This window comes from Ixodes scapularis, unplaced genomic scaffold, assembly GCF_016920785.2.
Source record: "Ixodes scapularis isolate PalLabHiFi unplaced genomic scaffold, ASM1692078v2 PGA_scaffold1__304_contigs__length_218370807, whole genome shotgun sequence".
NCBI classification, from domain to species: Eukaryota; Metazoa; Arthropoda; class Arachnida; order Ixodida; family Ixodidae; genus Ixodes; species Ixodes scapularis.
The window spans coordinates 199,630,459-199,653,002 of record NW_024609846.1 but is presented as its reverse complement, the minus strand read 5'-3'; the positions used below and the strand labels follow the sequence as shown (position 1 = coordinate 199,653,002).

The 22,544-nt window shown below is 45.6% G+C and overlaps 1 protein-coding gene across 1 annotated transcript in view; it reads right to left on the bottom strand.

Moving 5' to 3' along the window:
* The window catches only part of LOC8034181 (phosphatidylinositol N-acetylglucosaminyltransferase subunit A), a 33,516-nt gene extending 10,978 nt beyond the window's left edge, over positions 1-22,538 (bottom strand). Inside the window, exons 1-9 of the mRNA XM_029978536.3 lie at positions 22,313-22,538; positions 21,441-21,597; positions 16,104-16,226; positions 11,557-11,732; positions 10,578-10,693; positions 9,918-10,025; positions 6,295-6,401; positions 4,749-4,831; positions 636-721 (exon numbers count right to left, since the gene is read on the bottom strand). Of these exons, the coding sequence (XP_029834396.2) occupies positions 636-721; positions 4,749-4,831; positions 6,295-6,401; positions 9,918-10,025; positions 10,578-10,693; positions 11,557-11,732; positions 16,104-16,226; positions 21,441-21,597; positions 22,313-22,338 (982 nt within the window). The 5' untranslated portion in view covers positions 22,339-22,538. The remainder of the gene's footprint in view (positions 1-635; positions 722-4,748; positions 4,832-6,294; positions 6,402-9,917; positions 10,026-10,577; positions 10,694-11,556; positions 11,733-16,103; positions 16,227-21,440; positions 21,598-22,312) is intronic.
* Between the last annotated feature and the right edge of the window lie 6 nt (positions 22,539-22,544).

Below are 22,544 nucleotides of genomic sequence, written 5' to 3'. Positions count from 1 at the left end.
AAATTTGTTCAAAGACAGCTTTGGGGTTACTTGCGGTAGCCCGATCGCTGGTATTCTTCGGCTGCTTTCAGCGGATGCTACGAGCCATTGGGGTCAATCGAAGGCTGCGTGAATGTCACGTGACCTTGGAGAGAGGGCACAGCAACGGGCGAAGAGCGTATCACGAGCTACATCCACAGGGCGGGACTGGCTGGGATAGGTCGCAGCATACACTGCGTCTGGACGTAATTCCCCGAGACAAACTATGTCACGATCGCGGCAAATGTGATGTGCTCGCCGCAGCCTGCTCTCCGAGCGTTTGCCAGAGTGGGCCGTTTATAACGAAAAATACAGCCACCAGGCTCAAAATACAAACATGCAATTGTCATTTGCGGATATTGTGGATCATATTCAGCCTATTTCTGAACACAACGGGTATATTACAAATTTCGTTGAAGTATCCCTTTAATGCCCATCTCTGCCCATTTCGATCTGGATGAGTATCGTATCAATGTGCGGACGGGTATCACTACTGCCTCCTGCACGTTGAAAAAACCAGGCCAGCAGCAGTACTGCACTGGCTTCCCATGTACAGCAAAGACACTAGGTACAAGGCTGACTGCTTCTCGCTGCCTAAGCAATTATGTTCTGCTCACCTCCAACACTGGGATCACACAACCAGATAAGGTCTGGCGGGAGGACTTCGGGAACGCCTCCAACCCTTGTGCTCACAACCTGCAGGCTGCAAAACCGGTGCAATGACAATGAAGGACAGAGTCAAACCTTTGCAAATACACCTGCACAGCTTTCTTCAGGTAACACTGCGTGGTAGACTGACTGATTTCGCCGGCTTCCAGTTCAAGGCAGAGCCATATGTAGAGAAGGTTTGGACATTGGGGGAAGTGAAGCACTTGAAGAAACCAGTAGAAGAGGTGCAAAATAACCTTCAGCATCATCCAATTACAGTAATCCCTCATTGTAACAAAGTCAATGGGATGGCAAAAAAATTTAATATAAGCGGTAATTCGATAAAAGCAATCGAGCCAAAAAAACAGTGCCAGCAGCCTTGAAGGCAGACAGGAACACTATTGGTACACTCTCACCGTATATTTAATCAAACAAACCTTGGTTATGAAAACAAAAAGCATCGAAAAAATACAGGGACACAGGCGAAGGAAACAGGACAAGGCGCTAAGGGATAAATGGACTGATGGCTATTAGGAGAACATAGAACAGAGCCAGTTGCAAAAGAAATAAACTGCAGTATAGTGGAGATTTGGGCCAGTTGGTTCATTGCAAACAAAAAGCGCCGAAAAAATACAGGGACACAGACGAAGGGAAACAGGACAAGGAGCGCCTTGTCCTGTTTCCCTTCGTCTGTGTCCCTGTATTTTTTCGGCGCTTTTTGTTTACAATGAACCAACTGGCCCAAATCTCCACTTTACTTGGTTATGAATACCTCGCGACAGCTTTACTGAGTGAAAAAATAATTAAGTGAAGTTTGCCGATAATTTCATCCGGGAATCAGTTCTCCTCGAACTGCTCCAAACGTCTTAAGAACACAGTCACTGCCGCTGCACTCCAATTTGTTTCGAAGCAACCGTAGGATGTTTCACGTCTCCGCAGTTGTCGGCATTTCCCCAAAGTGCCTCTCCGACGTCGCTTCGTGTTTACCCTGGTCGCACGCAAGGTCTACGATCGCAGCATCCATGGCAGGAGCAAGAATGGGAAAGTCCGCACCGCCAAGCGTAAACGAATCAAAGTTGTCCTCGGTGGCTTTGTCAACATGTTTTCACACATTCCCGAAGAGATCGTTGCAGCTCTGGGAATCGTGCGCCAGCTCGGCAAGCATGTCTGTAAGAGAAAATCTGACGGTCGCCTCGGTGGACAAGGGGGAGAGAATGCAGGGGTCTCATTGGCGCCCCCGTGTAGGCTTGCGTGCTTCCGACACCGCGACCTTCGTAATAAGCGTGGTCGGCCGCCAATACTTTGAATAATCCAGTTAAAAATGCCTACATTTCAATTGGGACGGTGTTGAACTTCGATAAAAGCGATAATTTGAAAAAAGCGATTTCGTTATAAAAAGGGATTACTGTATTTGCTCCTACAATGCAATGAACGATGGACTATGACATCCGGATTAGATAATAAACTCGGTTGACAATGAAATCAACGCAGCTGACAACAACTGCAGTCCCACAAAGCCTTAAAGAGGTTACTTAAATCAAATTCTCGTGCCCATTCAATTGTCTAAATGTCAACTACGTTGTGGTAACAACGCAGACACACCAATATTTTGTCCGAAAAAATGGCAAAACTCAATGTATAACGAATAAGCTGATTGCCTGATTGCACCTGGTGGATGCTCCCACAGCTACTTGGAATGTCGTTTCTCCTATTGTCCCGTAAAAGCAGCACTGCTCCGCGGAAGTACGTCAGCAACCTGCGTGCGCGTGCTCTCCGTCAAATTTGACCAAACTACATTTCCCTTCTTTCCCTCACCCCCTGTGGGGAGAGGAAATGAGAAGGGGAGGACGTCAGTGAAGTTTGAAGTGCAAGTGAGTCCCTTCTTCGCCTCTGCTGGCAATTTCCAACCAGACCTCGGGCATCTCGAAAGGCTAGGTTGTAACGCGTTGACACCACCAGGTGGCGCAGCTTGTAACCACGCCAGCCTCTACAAAGCCTCGCAGGGAAAAGTGACGTCACAGGTTCCCACGATGCGTGTCGCACTCTCCGATGGCTGCTCTTCGAGCGCCCGTTAGAATCGGCCGTTTGGAACAAAAAATATTGGGATTCAATCAAAATACAGACTTGCCATTGTCGTTAGCAGATTGCACTGATTGTGTTTAACTTATTTTGGGAGGTGTGAAAGGTATATTTCACTTTTCATTTCAGTACCCCATAAGCCATAACCGACATGGCTTCCGTGCCAAACGTCTGAGACACTGCATTTCAGTCGCCCAGAGTTACAACCCTCGAGCCTACACACACTACGACAAAATAATTTCATGTCAAATCAAGGGGCCCACCATCCGGCGTTCAGCTAGTGATGTTCCCTCACTGTCACTACCCATAAGAGCCAAACCTCATCTACAAAATGATTAAAATCAGCAAACAACGTTAGGGAACTGTTGAAGAGAACAGAAGACAGGAAAGACGCTGAAACTCCCAACTCAATGTAGCTTCCAAAGAGAAGAAGAAAGAAAATGGCACAGAATATACAGGTATGTGCTAATGGCTAGCGAACTTCGGAGCGCGAGGCGATAGCTTTAGACCTTTAATGCTTTAAAAAGGATATTTCTTTTTGTGATAAAGCCACTGATGGCTGACTCATGCAGCGCTCCTCCAAACCATGTATAATAAATGCCTCATAAATTTCTCTGGTAAGTTTTTCCTTACAGGTATCTACTTATAATATTAGTGTTAGCGAGAGTTGGACTACATGAACAATTATGACAGTGTAAAGGTAAGTGACCACCTACGTTGGGTCTAAGTGATAGGTAATGTTCACAAAGCCTGTCAACACCGTCCAGTCTGTCTGACATAAGTTCTACCACATCCCAATGGGATGCCATACACCACGCACGAGGTACACAGCACAAACAGTGAGATGTTTTTTGTTGCACTTGGGTTTGGATACTTTTTCTATGCCGAGATGAACCTTTAAACAAATTTGGGCCATTTTTGGGGGAAAGAAAAAACAACCGGTACACCATATTGTTGAGCTACATGTTTTAGGTTATCCGATACCTTGTGTAAGTATGGTACCGCTACCACCCGTTTTTTCTCAACATCGTGCCTAGGGCTTACTCTTTCATTTCCTTTTATAACCAAGACATGCACCACTTCACTTAACACCGGCCAGAGAAACCCGGAAGACCGGAGTCTTTGAATTTGGACATTAAAGCTGTCCAATGAAAACAAGACTTTTTCAGAGCAGAGCCAAGACATGAAAGTGCAATACACCTCTTTACAATTTTTGAATGTGCAGAAGCGTAAGGTAAAATGCCCTTCTCTGAGCTTCTTCTCTTTGGAAGATATACTGAGTTGTGAGTTTCAGCGTCTTTCCTGTCTTCTGTTTTCTTCAACAGTTTGCTGACGTTGTTCGCTGATTTTAATCATGTTGAACCCGTAGCAACTAGCCCCAGCTCACCACCCTTCTACTCATCTACAAACATGACTCTGGCTAATGGCAAGCGCGAGTCGTTGCATAGGTGTCACCTCTTAGGAAAGGATTCGTTCGGAGTATGCGGCGATTCCATCGTTAAATTTCTATTTAACATTTCACACAAACAGACTAACATTACAATTCAGACAGTCACCATGGTCCATTTTTTACGCCCCTCCAAAAGTTGTTGCGATCCATTTTCCATGCACACATTCGTAGCATAGCTGAAAACCAAAGGCTGGTTCTGACACTCGCGTTTTGAGTGCAACCGACTGCATTACGACTCCTTGGTTCCACTAAGGCGCATTGCACAAAGTCCAAACACGGTGGTGCCAGTGTGCAAATAGAATGCTTCCGGCCTTGAAATAAACTGAAGGTTTCGGAGAGTTTTCCAAATAGAATCTACGCACTACCTAGGAGAAATATATAACATTGTCGGAATTAAAAAAGGATGTGTAAAGAAACAAGGAAATCTACCGACGGGGGGCAGCAGTGTGTCACTTGGTCACAAGCGGTCGTAATGCTCAGGCTCGAATGCAAACGTCTGAACCAGCCTCAAGGACAGAAGCTGCGGCGAAGAGAGAGGCCGACTCGAGCTCACCCGCAAGCACAGGCCTCCACAATGGCCATGCAGAATGCTTCCGTCAGAGAGGCATTGAGGAAGATGTCCCCCAGCACCATTACCTGCAACCATGCATCCAATGAAGGCTCGATCAAATATTCAATCAATATTTGATCCAATTATTGCCTATTCAAAATTAATTTGCATTCAAACTCCCATATTAGAAAATTTCACCATATTAAAGGGGTACCGTAAAATACCGGAGGAGCGCCCACTCCACCTTCACTGAAAACTGGGTTAATCTGGGCGTGGGTGCTTGTCCGGTCAAATCAGGCACTTGACGTATAATTTGCAGAATTCCCGAATTTGGGAAATGTTCCGCTGCATTTTAAGGTACTCGGGAGATTTTTTCACGGTCGCTGATTTGCCTCGAAATTGGCTCAAGGCACTGATAGACACGGCTCTACCAGTCCCCCAAGTATCGTGGGAAAAGAAAAACATTTTGCAAAGTTATTGAATTTTCGAATTTCGTTTTCATCGTGTTTCTCAAACCGGGAGCCCCTACTGGCAACACTGAAGTGTGACGACAGAACTGGTACAAAGTGAGCAGTAAGCCATGTTCCCAACTGATTACGAGACGTTTTATGGTGAGAAAAGAATGCTTGGTAGCTGATTCACTGAGCAGCACATAAAAACACTCGACATAACTCGACATATTACAGAATACCTGCGCGACCCGAAAGTCTGTACCATTTGTGACGTCACAACACTGGAGAGCGCGCGGAAATTTGAATGCTTGTTTCAGCATCATCATCATTTACGGTTTCCTCAATTGCTATAGTGAATTTCGAGAAAATAAATAGCATCCCGTGAAGACTAAAGTCCGGGTAGTCATAAAAGGCAATTTGTTTGGGTAGCTTAAAAAATGGAAGGAGTACCACTTTAAGGTATGGTATGCTTTACGACGGAAGCCCAAGAATGTGTCCTTCTGTGCATCTACACATACCCCATGGCATGTGACCTCGTACAACACTGTCGCATAATGAGAGTCATATGACTGTCACATCATGTCATGTCACGTGATATGATAAGGCAGTCGTGTGAGATCCTGTCTCTTGAGTGCATCATAATGTCCCGTGGCTCCTTGAAACCAATATAAGTTATGACTTTTTAAATACTGCATTCCACGCACCTTTGAGATACCTACATTCTGACAGCCATTAGAAAGAACACAAAGAACCAAGACTGGCCAAGACATGCCACGAACAACAAAGGGGCTGTAAAAACATTAACCGAGGTTTTGGCACACGCTGCTGCTCACAAGTAAAGTGAATGTGCCAGCGTGACTTGGACAAGGAGTGAAGGGCTTTCTTCAAACGTAGGAGACATCGTAAACTGCGGTGCACGTTTTCGCCAAACACGACAAATAGCTGGTGCTTTATAACAAAAATATGCAAAACTGGAAGTGCAAATAAATGGTCAAATGAATACATTACTGTTGCGTTCCCTTTCTTCAGAAACCTGACCTAGTACAACGTAATAAAAAAGACTTAAGAAAAGAGCTGAGAAAGAGAGTGTCCCTTACATCTCTCACGCTCACGTGGTCGACAGCACCGAGCATGAGGATCCTCTCCTGAAGTCGATGCCTCTCCCGAACTTCTTCAATGACGAGCCGCTTGGGGCCGTCTCCCGCTGAATGTGCCGACAGGGACCGGGGTTCCCAGTCGGAGAAAAAGAGCTTTCACCCCACTCTCGCACAATCCACAGCAATAAAGGTTTACTCCACAAGGTGTCTACAAAGGCTCAACCAAACAGACAACAAACGTCTTCCCAGCAACAACAAATTTGGCGGCAGGCGCGACATTTAAAGCAGTCATGTTGAATGGCTACAAAGTGATCTATTAATTTACTAAAAGAACTAGAAAAATGCATACCCTAAAGTAGCACCGCAAACATATCTTCTTGAGGATTCCAGGGCAAGCTATTACAGTCGTAAGTTAATTATTGTCAACCAGTTAACAGTGCCAAGTGCTTCTCATTTTTCTCCTCCAATATTAATTAACATTAAAAGGACACTGACAGGGTATTTATGCTCGCCGAGGTTTGTATTTGAACATGACCTATAAGAACCCAACTACACAGAGCACAGTTGGCATTTGTGGCATCCAAGAAGCTGCAAATATGTTGATGGAAAAATATGTTGTACAGATCACAGGAAGTGCATGTACTACTGTAAAGTTCCGAAAGAACGCCCACCCAAAATGAAGAGATAAATGGTGAAAAACATGGGGCGGGCTATCTTTGGGGATGCTACAGCAAAACTTTATCAAAAATTAATGATAAACACCGGGACACCCACTACAAGCCGTGTGATGCGGAAACTAATACTCCAGATCGCGGACATTGCAAATTTGCATTTCACGATGCGATAAACATACGGGAATTTGCTACGAACTCCTGTGTCACGGGAAAGGCTACTGGAGGTTGCAGACGCAGCAGATTCACAATTTACCATGTGAAGGACACCACGGAAACCCGCCGAGAACTCGCATCTCACGGGAACGAATACCACAGATCGCGGACGCAGTAGAATCGTATTTCACGATGAGACATACACGCGGGACTAACTTGCGTGTTAAAGGAATCAATATCGCGTGCGCAGGTCACAGATAAAAGCGCGGGAATCCGCTACAAACTCTCGTGATACGAGACCAGATACCAAAAATCGCGGACGCAGCAGATTCACATTTCCCAATGCAATATACACGCGGGAACTCGTGTGTTACGGGAGTCGATATCGCGCGCGCAGATCGTGGACAAAAACACGGGAACCTGTTATGAACTTGCATATGAGACGTACCGATATGGCAGATCACGCGGCAGATGCGATTCCTGTTGGACATCAAGTCACGTCCGAAGGGAATCGGGGAATGGGCAATGTTTCGGAATTTTTCTGTTAAAGATATTTAACCAGAAAAACGGGATGGGTGATCTCTCGGGGGTGGGCGTCCTCTAGAAACTTTACGGTACGTCATTCTCAATATGGCAACATACCGCGGGCTGGACAATGCAACGGCGGCGCACGATGGACCAATGTTGCGACGGACGTGGGGCCGCTACTTCGGAACTGTTGTCCGTGGAAGTTGCCAATCAATCAAGCACAGAACATTGAGTGGAAGAAATATAAGTGCAAAACAATCGCACGACAAACAGTGCAGGCAACTTCGTATGCGTCATCCTCTGCTTCACATGCCAAAGAAGCAAAAAAAAAGTGGTTTTAGAAAGGCCCTCACCTACTTTTTCATGATAGTACCAGGTATGTAATGTACAAAAATCCCCGTCCTAACATTAGTGTTAGAGGACAAATATTCAAAGGATGTGACAATAGTGACTCATTAATTTTCTAACTAAATATGAACTATTACTACAATAGCTTGCCCTAGAAACCCCAGGAACACAAGGAATATGATTGTAAAGCTACTTTTGAGAAGTATTTTTATATTCTTAATAAATGAATAACTGTTTTGCAGCCATTCGAGATAACTGCCCTGGGACTGGAGCCAGGGCACTTAAGTAAATTCTGAGATCGTCCATTTATGGTAGTGGCTCAGTCTATGCGCTCTAAGCATCCTAAAAAAAGCTGAAATTACACTCATGGGCGTTCGATTTTCCTGTTAAAAGTCTAATCGGAGATTGTTGTAACACGTCCCTCTACCTGCACCAAGGGGTACAGTCAAATGGCGTTTTCAAACAATAATTGCTGTATTACGTCCCCTACACCCAAAGATTCTACATCTTTGTCCAAAAATAATGTGCAATGTGCCTAAAAAGAGCAAAATAGTAACGTTCGGAATCTCAACGCAATTAACTATGATCATTGGTCAAATTTTATGGAGGTGGTGGGGACCCGGGGATGGCCCTCCCTAGGGAAAATAGTGCCCGTGTATTCCCATTGCTGCGAGTTTACAGGGTGTCTTGACATGTAGAACTGGTAATTTATATCGACTAAAGCCCAACAAACAATATGCCATAAAAAACAAGCTTCTACAAAAAGCACCTGAGTGCCCCTTTAACCTCAACGCCTGCTTCGATACGCATGGGATTTGCCGTCCGTTTGTTGTTTCATGTTTCTTGGCTCAGTATGGACAACCCCTAGTACAACGGCTTTAAAATGGGGTTCCGCAGTTCCTTCGGGTTCCCAAAGGGCACTTTAGGGTCCCCAAAACCCTTTGACTGTCAATCAAACCAAGCAATTGCATCTTTTTTTTTGTTGTTGATGTTGGCTCTTTTGCAAAGCTTTCGAAATAGACAAAACCATGCGAGTCAAGTGAATAGGTTTGATTATTCTCCGCTTCAGAGCTTCAAAGTTGGTTTTCGTGTGTTTAGTTTTCCTCCTTTACTTTTTTGTCATTGCAATAGACCCTTTTCAAAAGTCTGTTCAGCGACCCTGTCGAGAGCCAAACCCGACACTCTCATGGCAGCAGTATGCAGCCTCTCCACACCAGGAAAAGTCTATGTCTTCGAAAGTATAAAGCTAAAGCGGGGAATTTATTCTAACAGCTTGGTTCTTTTACATTGCTTTTGATTCCCAAGGTCGAGGGTACTCGATTAATGCGAGCTTGTTCTCCTATCACCGCCATTAGACTGGCAACATTGGAGCTTCTTAGTCTGTCACTAGATGGCTCTGACATTTGAAAAGGGTCTGTAGTGGAGATGTCCGGTACATAAAACTGTTTATTATACTTGACTACACAAGGTACAGCAATACATGAGCGCATTGGCCCCGGTGCGGGCGTGTCTCTCTGATCCCGAAAGTGTAACCCGAAACTGTTTACTCAAACGCCCGCGCCCTCCGACGGCATATCTCAGCAGGCTCTAGTTGCCGGACGCCGGAGGCGAAACTGAAACTAAACGTGTGGCGAAACCGAAACTATGCCCACAGGTCTATTGTTCAATACCCTCCCCCGTCAGCTAACGGGGTCCCTCATCGATTCTCTGAACTAGAGGGGGTCCCAAAGCTGCCCTTCAGAATACTTCAGAAGTTACAAGAAAAGCTTTAAAAAGTTAATAAACAATTAAAAATCCATTGAATAGAAGTCATTGAAATACAGAAGCTGAAGCCCTGAAATGTAGGTACTGAGTTAAACAAAGTGGGTCATACATGAAGTAAGATCTCGGGCCATGACACTCGGTGGCAAATAGACGTACCTATGATGAACTGTACATTGGGGTGCCTGCTGCAAATCACGGGGATGACCCCCGCCATCAGGTCCACCCCCTTTCGGTAGACGAGCCGACTCACAACTACAATGGTGACTGAAAACAGGAGGACAAGATGGACATACTGCGTCAGATATGTTGCTACTGCTTTTGGTTATTCGTTCATCTGTTCAATAGTCCTGCGATGCATGCAAATGGCCAGTAGGTCAAGCGCGAAACATAATTGTACCGAAGTAAAAGGTTGAAGAAACACAAGGACCGAGTGACATGTGCCAGGCAACGTGTAATTAATGTCGACCAGAGTCCACATGTGAGCATTGCACCTAGCAGGTAATGTTGCACCTGCATCATTCAAATAAGGAGAAAGGGTTTGTTCTGGAATGCTTTACATAAATCAACCTTTATGTCTGCACGTGCGAGGAGCACATGGGTCGCTCAGTTTTTTGAGCAGCATCACAATAACGGCCAACATGCAAGAAATGCACCACTAAAACTTGGGTTCCCCTATCTCGAACAAAAGGCCTGGCTTCAACAGGGGCAAGCGCAAAGCTACTATCTCGGCTACAACTCGTCTGTGGAAAGGACAATGTTGTGGAAAGGACAATGCCTGCCAAGGGACGAAACAACGTGAGAACAAAAGGAACTAACTCTGGTTGGACGGCCTCTTGGCGAGGTCGGGGTAGAACACGGCCGTCTCGACGGCGTTTGGAATGACCGACACCCTGGCCGGAGGAACGCTGGCCCTCAGCACCGTGTTCTCCTTCCTGGAATCGGGGAACAGAGCTGCTGCGGCACCCTCGAACAGTGCAATGCACACTCCTCAACCTTCGAGCGGAAGGGATGATTGAGAGGCATTGTTTTCGTCAAATCCAAACTGTGAAGGTCACTCTCTCACTAAACACTTGGACTAAAGGGATTCTGGAAAGGAATTCTGGAGCCTACATGTACTCGAAAGCTTTTTTTAAATGCGTTAGCATTATTTGCCCCGGTGCATGCAACCGTCTTTGGTTTGAACTGGCGAATGGGTTTCGTGAGGCTGTGGCGCGGTTCCCGTCGTGCTTTTTTGCTCCGTTCGTTCGTTTGTTACGTCCAATTTCCCTTTTACACAAAAGAGAAAGAGTCGCACACTTTTAATGACGCTCTTGACACCTCTTATGATGGCACCGGAGCAAAGGCATATCCCTAGTACGCACAACGTAAACATAAAACCGAGGCGCAGCGACGACGCCGTTTGCGCGAAACTGCCGACACCCGAGCGAACAGACTGGTTCTCCAAAGACAATGAACCCCCGTGCTAAATGCCAACGCATTTCATCGAAAATCGGCGTAATGACAGCGGCAATTTCGGCATCGTTTTTTAAATTATTTTGTTATTTTTGTTAACGAAAATTGTTCACCCCTAACGGGGGCCATGACAGGTGTGGGGTAGTAGAAGTTCATGCGAAATACACGATACAAGTTCACACAGCCTAGCTATCACTTGTGCAACCCGATTTTATAATTCGTGTACAGTTAATGTTGACGGCAGTTTCAATGAGAATGAAACTGTTGTTTGCAACTCAGTAAATCGATGGGACGTGATTCACCCGTGCGGACCAATCGTTCCAACGATACGGCCGCATCTTACCCGGTGTGAGAAACGCAGATGACGTGATTTGCGTAGGCGAGAGAGATGCAGAGAAGCTTGTTGGTGATAATGGCGCTGGCATCAGCAAAGCCGAACAGGGAGTGGTCCGTGAAGACGGCCCGTAGGCCGAGGGTGGCGGCGTGCAGAATGGACTCCAGAGCCAGGGCCGAGAACGCCTGAAAAGGCATTCAGATCAGTTCCCATTTCACGTGGTTTGTAGCGGATAGCCAAGTGTCAAAATTTTATTTTTTTTACTTTTTTGCTGTCGCATTCTTAAAGATAGCTCACCCCATGTGTTTCATAATTTATCTCTTCATTTTGAGTGGGCGTCTTTACGGGATTTTACAGCATACACGGTGTTTCCGGAAACGCGGGCAAAATCGCTTCTGCGAAGACTATGCATTGCGCAAAAAAAGTTTGAGGTCGTTAATGGCCCGCGTCAAGGAAAATTATTAGCGTTCAATATAATTGGGTAAGTGATTAATTTAGAGTAAATAAAGTGTTAATTATTGATTTTAAAGCCATGGTTTCAATTCGAATCATCCTGGGCATCATTGAAAACTACTAAATACACCCACGTTACAATGATATAAGGCACGCAGCATTTTACGGAGTTCCGAAGAAATATTCAATTTGGACGCGTTTCTGGGTTACGGTTTCTAGTCGGAGCGCATCTTTGCGCAGTTAATCCCGCGCCCCGTGTCGAAAACACGCAATGTGCATTAACTGCCACTCATCGCACGTAGAAAAGGCGAGATAAGAAAGCCCCTGGATGTTCACATAAAGTTTGCCTTTTTGACGTTGGTACCAGTATGGAGACGCACCTTCACGTGCGATGCATGGTGGCGCACGCACGTTGCGTGTTTTAGATATTGGGGGCGGGACTGCACGTGTGGAGATGCACTCTGAGAAGAAACCAAAGCCCAGAGACGCGTCCCAATTGAGCATTTTTTTCTGAACGCCGTAAAAAGCTGCATGTGCCTTATATCATTGTAATGTGGGTGAATGTAAAAGTTTTCGATGATGCCCAGCAAGGTTCTAATTGAAACCATCCCTTTATAATCAATAATCAACAATTTAATTACTCAAAATTAATTCATTAACCAATATGCAAAGGAAAACAAAACACTTTTTTAGCAGCCTAGATGGAAAAAGGATGTCACAAGATAAATTTACGAGGAAAAAAAAAAAACATTTTAGACCTACGGTAGATATTCGCGTCTCCAACTCGACGCTCGCCCTCCCGCGGCGGAAACGAAAACCGCTCTAGTGAGGGTCCCCCGATTCTCCTGCTCAGTGGGCACGGCGGAACTGCTCGCGGTCATGGCTCGCGAAATGTCATTTCCGAATGCAAACAACACTCTTCGCTGTCCCAACGTAATGCTGCAACCGGTATGGGATTGTACCTTACTGGAGAGTTTTAGTATTGCGCATAGAAGCAAATGCAAACGTTGTGCATTTGCGTTAGAGTTGCGTGCCGTACGTTTTGCGTGCGCCTCATGATCATGCGCCGTCCAAGACCTCAATTTTGGGCTCCGCGCACGGGCAGTGTGGAACACGCAAAGCTAACGCAAACACACAGCGCTTGCGTTCGCTCGTATACGTAATACTAGAACTCACTGCTGTTTCACCGGCTTCCAACGCCGACGAAACGTGCGGAATGCTGAACAGACGTGCAAGCAGGTAGGTGTTCCTTCAAACTGGAAAGGCTGAGATTGGCAAAACGACGGAACGTAAAAATGAAAGTAAATAAATGTTATGAAAAAAATTAGTAATTAAAAAGTAACGTTTCTTTTTTTTTTTTTTACTTTTGGGCATTTTGTTTGGTAGGATATTGGCAGCGACTTTGGACGTTTTTGCCGATTGTCCGCAGTCGCGACTTTGATAGCAAAATATACTTTACCCACAACTAATGTAATTTTACATGGATTTCTCACATTAGCTAGAATGTTGTCATTGATTTTAGACTCTTTTTATTTTATTACTTGGCACCAGTGATGATAATTAGCACACTTTTGACTGTCATATTTCTACGCGCGTTGGAAATTAGATCATAAGCAACAAATTATATTAGAGCTTGAAAAAGAATGTATTAAAATAGCTGAATTTTATTATTATTATTATTAATACAAATGGCTGCAATGTATACCCCAATTAACGTCCAGATCACAAATATATGCCATTTAGCCATAATAGTCTTTCCAGAAAAGTATCATTTTGTATTTCTTTTTAGCATATGAAAAACTCTGGCATCGTTATCAAGATAGACAAACAGTCAAACACTGCATGTAATATAAAGTCCTATGCGTCACGCGTTGCTATAAAAAACACACACACACACTTCAGCTGTCTTACTTGGATTCCGTCTTTGGGTTGTTGCAGTGAGAACACCGTTTATTAATTTATACGTTTTGTGACATATTGTAAAAATTGAAATTTCCTTTTATTATTGTGCTGGGAATAATGTTAAACCAATTAATCATTCAAATACCCAAAAAACCCACTAAAAGACCCGCAGTTCATTATTTTCCATGACAAGTATCCGAGCGAGGAAAGGCAGCGAAAACGCACAAATATCAGCACTGCTTTTTTTCAACAACTACAACAGCTACAAATATCAGGCTGGATCGAACATGTATGTCACAAAATATGTTTCCGCGAACAACTTCTTTAACTAAATAATACGATGTGAGGCACATATTTGAGTTATAAAAGAATCCGCAATTAAGACCAATATCGAGAAATTAAATCTAAAATAGAGGTTAGTTTCGGTTTCGCTCCAGAATTAAAACGCACATCCTTGCGTACTTATTACGCTAAACACCGTTCTTGTTTTCAGTGTAAAGAAGTGACCTGCGCTCGTAACACCAAAAGCTTCCTCGTATTAGCAGAAATAATTTGTGTCGCTCAGTGAAGCCAGCACTGTAGACAGGCTCAGCAGCAGCAGGCATCTCCGACCCTCACTATAACCGCCATTTTGGAAAATAAGTGGCGCCACCTACAGTTAGTTGGAGTCGCGAATACGGCCCAACACGAATTTGTAGTTGTGCCAGCGGGAGCCCATGAAAACGTGGCCACTACGGTCACGTGGTACTTGCGCTCTTTTGGGAGCTTCTTATGGGCTCTAAAAGTTTCTTATTAATCTTCGTTGTAAGTGCAACAAAAAAACAAAGATTAATAAGTAACTTTTAGAGCCCAAAGGAAGCTCCTTAAAAAGTGCAAGCACCACATGATAGACCTGTGTGCCAATCGGAAATTGACGGAGGCGGCGCACCAGAGTGTTCCCTTCTGGCAGCGGCGACGACGGCGATGGCGGCATGGAGAGATGCGTTTAACCGGTGGCGCGCCACGCTCAGCACGCGGCAGTGTGGGGGTTCTGGGGACTTCAACGATGGCGCTGAACGGCTCTGGCATAACTTCCGGCAGCGGTGCACAGGTCTACCACGTGAGTAGAGGCGGCTCCCGCGGGCGTCACGTACAAATTCGTTTTGCAACGTAAATATTGCTCTAAAATTTTCTTTTGTTCGTTGTAAATTCATTGTATGACATCTTTTCCAACCCAAGCTGTTCAAAAAATCTTTTTTCACTCTGCATATGTTCTTTAATGGTCCCCTTGACACAGACCAAGCACTACGGCATCAACCTTTTTTCTGTGCGATGCTTAGTTTTTGCAGGAGAGATTTTGTCCGCATTTTCGGAAACACCCTGCATAGTGATAAGGAATGGATTCCAGCAGCACGGCTCTCTCACATTACTTTTTGCACACCGAGATCCCTTAGCGGGTTGTACTTCCCCTTCATGCACCAATATTTCGCTGAGAAACGGTAAAGCACAACCAATTTTGACCTGGCTGAGGCCATGATCAGAAGCTTGGAATGACCTGCGTGCACATGCTTTATGAAGACTACCGTAAAATCCCGCAAGAACACCCACCCAAAATGAAGAGATAAAAGGTGAAAAACATGGGGGCTGCTATCTTTGGGGATGCGACGGGAAAACTTAATAAAAAAATTAGTGGTAAACACTGGGGCACCCGCTACAAATCATGGCATCCGTTCCCTTGTCACGTGATATGAGAACGATTACCGCAGATTGCGGACGCAACAAATTTAAGTTTCACGGCGCAATAAACACGCAGGAACCTGCCACGAACTCGCTTGTCAGACGCACCGATACCGAGGATCGCACACTTGATTAAGCGTGCGACAAGAATGGCGGGGTGTGCAATGTTTCGGAATTTTTATGTTATGGATACTTAGCAGGGTAAACAGGATGGGCTATATCTTGGAAGAGAGCATCCTAGTTTTACGGCAGTTCAACATGCCACTTATTTTGAGCCCGGTCTAACACAACCACTCGAGCGTTTATTTTTCTTGCGACGCCGCTTTTATTAAATGTTGCAGAAGGGTGGCAGTGCAAGTGTCATACCAATGGTGGGTGCTGCTACTGTTTGGGCGTGATCGCCAGGTCTCCTGCGACTTGACCTTTGCCTCACAATGAAGGAACCGTCTGTGAGTTGAGCGCCAAGGGCGAGGGGCAGAACTTACAGAGTGTCCGTGCACCACGGTGATGCGCTCCCTGATCAGGATGTTCCGTATCAGTGGAAATGACACAAAGACAGTTGGCAAGGTGCACTGGTTGTAGATCACGAGCAGGGGAACGTAATACACCTGCAACAAATATTATGTGACATTAAATCGGAAAGTAGAAGGGACAGCACTCTTCAATAACGCTGCAATCAGTGCAGGATGTAGACTATGCAATAACCCAAGCAAACCCAAGCATGAACAACATGAGCTTCTCTGTTGTTAATCTCTGACCACCAGTGCCCCCGCAACACATATGCAGAGATGCGCACCTACATGGTTCTTTCGTTTTTTCATCTATAGGAATCAGATCACGCACAAACACTTATGCGAGGTTGACTACATTGTTGCAGTTATCTGTATTAGGTAACTCGCACAAGACATTCTTCAGTCTCGCTAGTTATTACTAGGGTTTCGAGTTTTCAATAAATACCGACAAAGCCCGCAAATTGACCCCCCGAGACGGTTTTATGAAGATCGGGAGAAACCGATAAACCCCGAATAGACCTATCTCTAAATTAGCCGAGCATCGGGAGAATTCTGGGAACGTAGGTCTACACACCGCACATGCTCGCCTTCCCTTATAAAAGATTCAAAGTAAATAACCAAAATAAGGTGTCAACGAACGCGCGTGCAAGATGCCATTTGTTTTAGGCTTTCGATTTGGACCGGTCACTGCTGCAGACGCCAGCGTATGACGTAACTACACTCGCAGCATGCTCTTAGGTGCTTGGGTAATTTGGCATAAAGGTCTATTGGGTCCCTCCTCGATAAAGAACAACCCAAGTTCCATGGGAAGAAAATTTTTGCCTACAGAGCTATATAGACAAAGATTTTCTCCCCAAGCTTGCTTCAATTGCTTCAGAATCACATCCCTAAACTAATTATTTTCCCCTTTTTTTTATTTTTTTATTATTGTTACTGGGACGTTTTCTCAGCATCCGCGTATGTCAGTGGCGTAGGCAGAGGGGGGGTTTGGGGGGTCGAAACCCCTCCCGAAATACCAAAGCTCCCCCCGCCCCCCCTTCTCCCTCGCCAACGGGGCCCGCTCGCTGCCCCGCTCACGCAGTCGGTTTTGCACGAGGCACGGAGCAACGGGGGAGCACGGAGGCGGACCATCTCCAACTTACAGGCTTTCGGAAAAATTGTTTGTGGGGTAGAAAATGCTCAAATTAATAAAATACGCAATACTGCTTAATTCATGTTAATTCCATGGGACGCGGAACTTGATCTCAGATATATAGAGAAAGGATATTTCGAAACATTTGTGGGGCGAAGGATTGCAATTTCAACGCAAAATATGACAAACTATCCTCACTGAAATACACAGTTCAATCAAACCAATGTGAACATAATAAAGCGAACACACGGTGATAATATAAAAAATGTTAGTAATGTAAGGAATTATAAATTAATTTTTAAAAAAACAATCGCTGTAAGCAACGGGTGGCGCTGCGCTCACGCGAATTAATAGGTAACTGTGACTAGTGATATTAGAATGCAGTTTGCAGGTTCTCTTTATCATCTCATTTATGCCAAGCGCCTACACATTAAAATGAAGCCGCCTGCGTTCACGGAAAAACATATCCCGGACATCCTCCGCTTGAACTTTAATGTCGCGGTGAACATTCAAAAACGCTATACTTCGTTTCAGCTTAGGTCCAGACGTAGCCGATGCTACAAGTGCGAGCTCCGGGCTTTCAGCGTCCCTGCCAAGCACGCGCGCTCGTGTTCAGGGCCACATGTTCACGCCTGTAGCATCGGCTGCGTCTGGAATTAAGCTGAAACGAAGCATAGACCGAGCAGTCGCTCACTCGAAGTGGACGCTCTCAGGTATGTTTTCAACCGCCGTAGTGAAGAGAACGAGCGCTCAGCATCTTGAGGAGACGATGGACGTTCTGAAATAGTGCCTCCGGACAGAGGGCGACCACCTGTATACCACAGATGTGATGGGCGCTTCACGTTTCTCCCTCTTGCATTGGACGCCTACAATTTCCCTATTTTTTGCGAAGTTTCCCTCACTTTGCGAAAATCGTCGCTCACGAATGCGATGAAGTCCGTCTTGCTTTCTGCTTTGTATGTCAAGGTGGCATGCGATGCAATTCCTTATTACTTTTAGCTTGATCTCTTCGCTGCGTTACCTGTTTTATCTTAACAGCGTCTCCCTAATCTTTGCCTGAGCGTCCGTGTCGGCGAGCACGTCCTCCATCATTGACGGGGGGGGGAAGGGGAAGGAAGGAGGAGATGCCGTTGAACCCCTCCCGAAATAAAATCCTGGCTACGCCACTGGCGTATGTACCCCGAAGTCCAGTGTCTCAATATTTTTTAAGTCCCAATAACGCCCCTTTTTGGTCCGACGCCAAAACATTGTTACCGAAAAACCCCGAATCTGCGAGAGTAAATAAACCCCAGAAACAAAAAACCCCAGTTACTACTCCAATGAACCTGTTTCACCTAAGGACGACACCGAGTGGCGCTCTAACTACGATTAGTGTCCGGAATGGGAGTTGCACTACATCTCCTGCCTCCTCCACGACTCATCCCATTACGCTCCAAAGATCCCACTGCATGAGCTACGCTTACAGTGTCGGCACTCCCTTTCCCAATTATCTTCTGGGCACCGCAGATTTTGGAGTGCAGAGTAAGTGTAATTGGCGATTGTTAGCGTTAAAAAATGCCACTTTCTGAGCTTTAGATACGGTGTAAGGCATAGTTAGGGAGAGAGAGAGAGAGAGAAGGCTTGCGAACAAGGAAACACTACCGTGTATGTCACAGCCAAAGGCCAGACGGTCATTATTAGTTGGGAGGAGGGGACGACGGGAAGAAAGGATAACAGCTGATAGAAGGAAAAAATTTTGAAATTAAAGAGGGGTAGGGACTCGACAAAGCCTACATCGCGGCGGCAGATGGAGCCACAACCTTGAGCAAGTGAAGTTGGGGCGGTAGAAGCTGATGAAGAAGGCGGAGTGAGAGCCTTTTGGTTGTAGAGTCCAGCGTTGAGAAGCAGGCGGCACAAACGGTATCTGAGTTGCCAAAGTACTGTCACCACATTCCCCGGGTAGGCTCCCCGAGCCTATTACATGTTTGAGGGGCCTTCCCTAGAGCGCTACGGAGAGGTCATTCTTTGCCCGTTTGTTTGACTGTTCTAACCACGCAAGGTTCGCATGGTATACCAAACACAAAGATAGAAATTAGTTCTAGGGGCAATTGCTGAATGCCCGGACCTTCGCAGGCCTTGGGCTTGCGAGTTTCCGAATCTATCATTCGGATACTTAGGTCTGGGCAGGGTTATATACACGGCCCTCTAGAATGCAACAAACACTGTCAGCAGAAAAGGGGTAGCAGAGGCTAGCGCCTCTGCGTGCGAGAGCAAGAGATGGCTTGCCTCTCGCTTTTGTGGATGCCTCAGCGCCGAAGATGAGTGGGTATCCACCCAGGGATCATAATGTATGCCAGAGGTTCAACTGGTGCTAGTGTCTATGGGACGTCCGGTTCCAAATTAAGGCAGACAGCAACCAGTCCACTTTTGCAGTGCCCCTGCGCAATTCCATGGGAAAGCGCACATGCATTTTGTCTTTCGCCGGAGAATGGCAGGAATCACCATTATTTCTCGGGTCGTAGCAAATAGTAGGTAACTTTATCAACATTATAAAAGTGCAATTGCTTTAGTTACAGTATTTTTCCGCGATCAGTGAGCAATGTTTCACTTCCCAGTGTTCTGGGCCCAGCACTACGTTCCACGGCAAGTGTGTAAAGGAAAGTGATGAATCTAAGGAAGACTAAAAGTCTAAAAGAATGTACGGCTTGTTCAAGGAGTGCCAACATCCTGACGACAGTAAAATTGATAATCTGCTAGATTCATGTGCTACTAAAATTATCTCCATTTACGAGCAGTTAAAAATGCGTAAAATGGTAAGAGTATGCGGACTATAAAGGATTTTCTCTTTTTATTATTGTGCCAATTTTATCGGGCGATAAGAGTTTTCTGGCTTCCCTCCATTTTCCGAGTTTTCAAGTGTGTAGATATGATGTTTTGAACACTAGAACAGAGAGAATAAAACTAACATTATTTATTGAAAATCGCTCTCATTACTTGAATTTCACTCTATTTTGATCGTCTACATGCACAGATCCACTGTTAGGGCATAGTTCTTGACGTCTTTCTTGACTCTCAAGATGCCTTTCATTATTTTGGCACATAAACAGAAAAGCACAGAAAAGCACCGATGCCGTGCTTGTGCTAACAGTGTTGGACAGTATACATAAATGCACGTATGAAGCTATTTTTCCACGGTGTTTAAGACCATTAATTTGAGAGAAAAAAAAACAAACTAACTGGCCAATATTTTTATCTACACGACTGAGAAATTTTCTGTTACAAAAAAATGCATCGAAATATTTCCTTAATAATCGAGTGTAGAAAAAAAATACAAACCCCTTTTCCCACAGAAAGGCATTACCAGAACTCAATTTTAGATCGGCTGCCATCTGCTTCAATTTTAAGCTGCATACTATACTCTGTTCACCCCTAAGCTGACACTGCAGTGGAAGCTACGTCCTTGTTGGACAAGTCCTATGCCTCTCTTTCGCCACGTCATCACGCTCTTGGCCACACCCACGTGGGGAGAGACGGGTCAGGGGATAAGCGGGCACATAGCTTCTACCATAGTCTCAGGTTAAGGGTGAACAAAGTATAGCACGGGCTGAACCTCTTATAACTCTATAGAGACAATACTCTTTTGCTCTTCCACAGACCCTTTGGCGGTTCCTGGAGGACGGAAAATTATTTCCTGCCATTTCAGATGAAGGTTAAGATGACTGGCAACCCTGATTTTAAGCACTGAGATGACCGACGTTAAAGCAAGTAGGCAGGCAAGTTGGTTAAGGACGGACATGGTATTCCTGGAGCTAAGTGATAAAAAGGGACGGCCCTTTTTGTCCCCTAGCTCCAGGGTTACTATGTCCATGACTGAAGTGTCCTTACTCAGAAGCGTAGAGCTTATCCAGTGGCTCTAACTTGAAGTGCCCCGTCGCTACACAAGCAATGTGGCACTTGTTTAAAGCGTTTCTTTCCGAGCAGAATACCCTGTGCGGTGTGGTGCTTTAATGTAGCGACGTGGCGCTTATCTCGAGCAAAATGAGAACAAATTAGTCACGGAGAAGGCAAGAGAGGTCTCTCCTTCCGAACACCAATCGCAGTTAGAGCATTTGCTACTGCGTCAGCAGGTTAGCCCATGACAATGCCACACAATGCCACGTCAGTGAGAGCTATTTACACGATGGCACATCGCCGCTTACCTTGAGGCCGGACGTCATGTAGCGAACTCCCTTTCTGTCGCCGTAGGCGTGAGTGATGATGCAGACCTTGTGTCCCCGAGCCAACAGGCACTGGGCCAGCTGGTAGATGTGGCTCTCCACCCCTCCCGTGTTGGGGTAGAAGAAGTCCGACACCATGCTGGAACAGTGGGAAGGGGAAAAAAAAGCTGAAAAGCTCCCAAACAGCGCTGACGATCAGTATGCATGCTTTCCGCACCACAACGGGAGAGAGAGGGGGGGGAAGCTGCATTTTACGAATTTTGAGTGACGAGTTAATCGTCTATAATCTTCTAGAAGAATAGCAACGTCTGGGACACACAAGAGAGTTCCAGTGAGAGGGGAATTTCTCCTTCCCCTTTTCTCTGGAGGTGGCCGGAGAGCTGACGGAATGACGTCAGGTGCAAAGCCTATATAAACAGTTGATGTTTGCTTGAACGGAGCTTGCCAAGCAGGCAAAGATGGCCATCAGGCATCAATCATCAGCTCAGAACCAGCGTTGCCAAGCAGGACAAGCTCCTCCCACAAGGCCCTCCACTTTAAAGGTTGGACGCTGGAGTGGAGGGGAGGAAACCACCAATCATGGCGAGCAGAGAGCTTTGTGGGAAGGGCGTGCCCCAGATCTCAGGTCACTCTGCGTGGGGGAAAAAAGCTGCCGTGTGTGTATGTGCACAGTTCACAAGCCAAAGTGCCGTGTGTGTATGTGCACAGTTTACAAGTCAATGTAAATACACAACGACTGCACCACAGTCATTTTCTTGCAGCGCAGTGTAAGTCTGATTGCGACAAAGTAAAATGAGAACAGTGCGGATCCCAACCACATCAACAATGCGACACCAAACCTACAGACTTCGTACCATATCCTATGACGCTCACGCTCCATTGAAACATGGGTCGATCGCCGAAGCTCGATTAAGGCTTTGCTGCGCCTTGTGATGCTTATGTTGGTTGATTCATTTAAGCGATAAATATTCGTTCAAGAACACCGATGAATCACTGGTGGCGATTACGCCAACGGCGGTCGCGATCAATCAACCAGCTGCGAAGGCGAACTTGGCTGCTTGGCTGGCTTGGCTTGGCTAGGCTTGG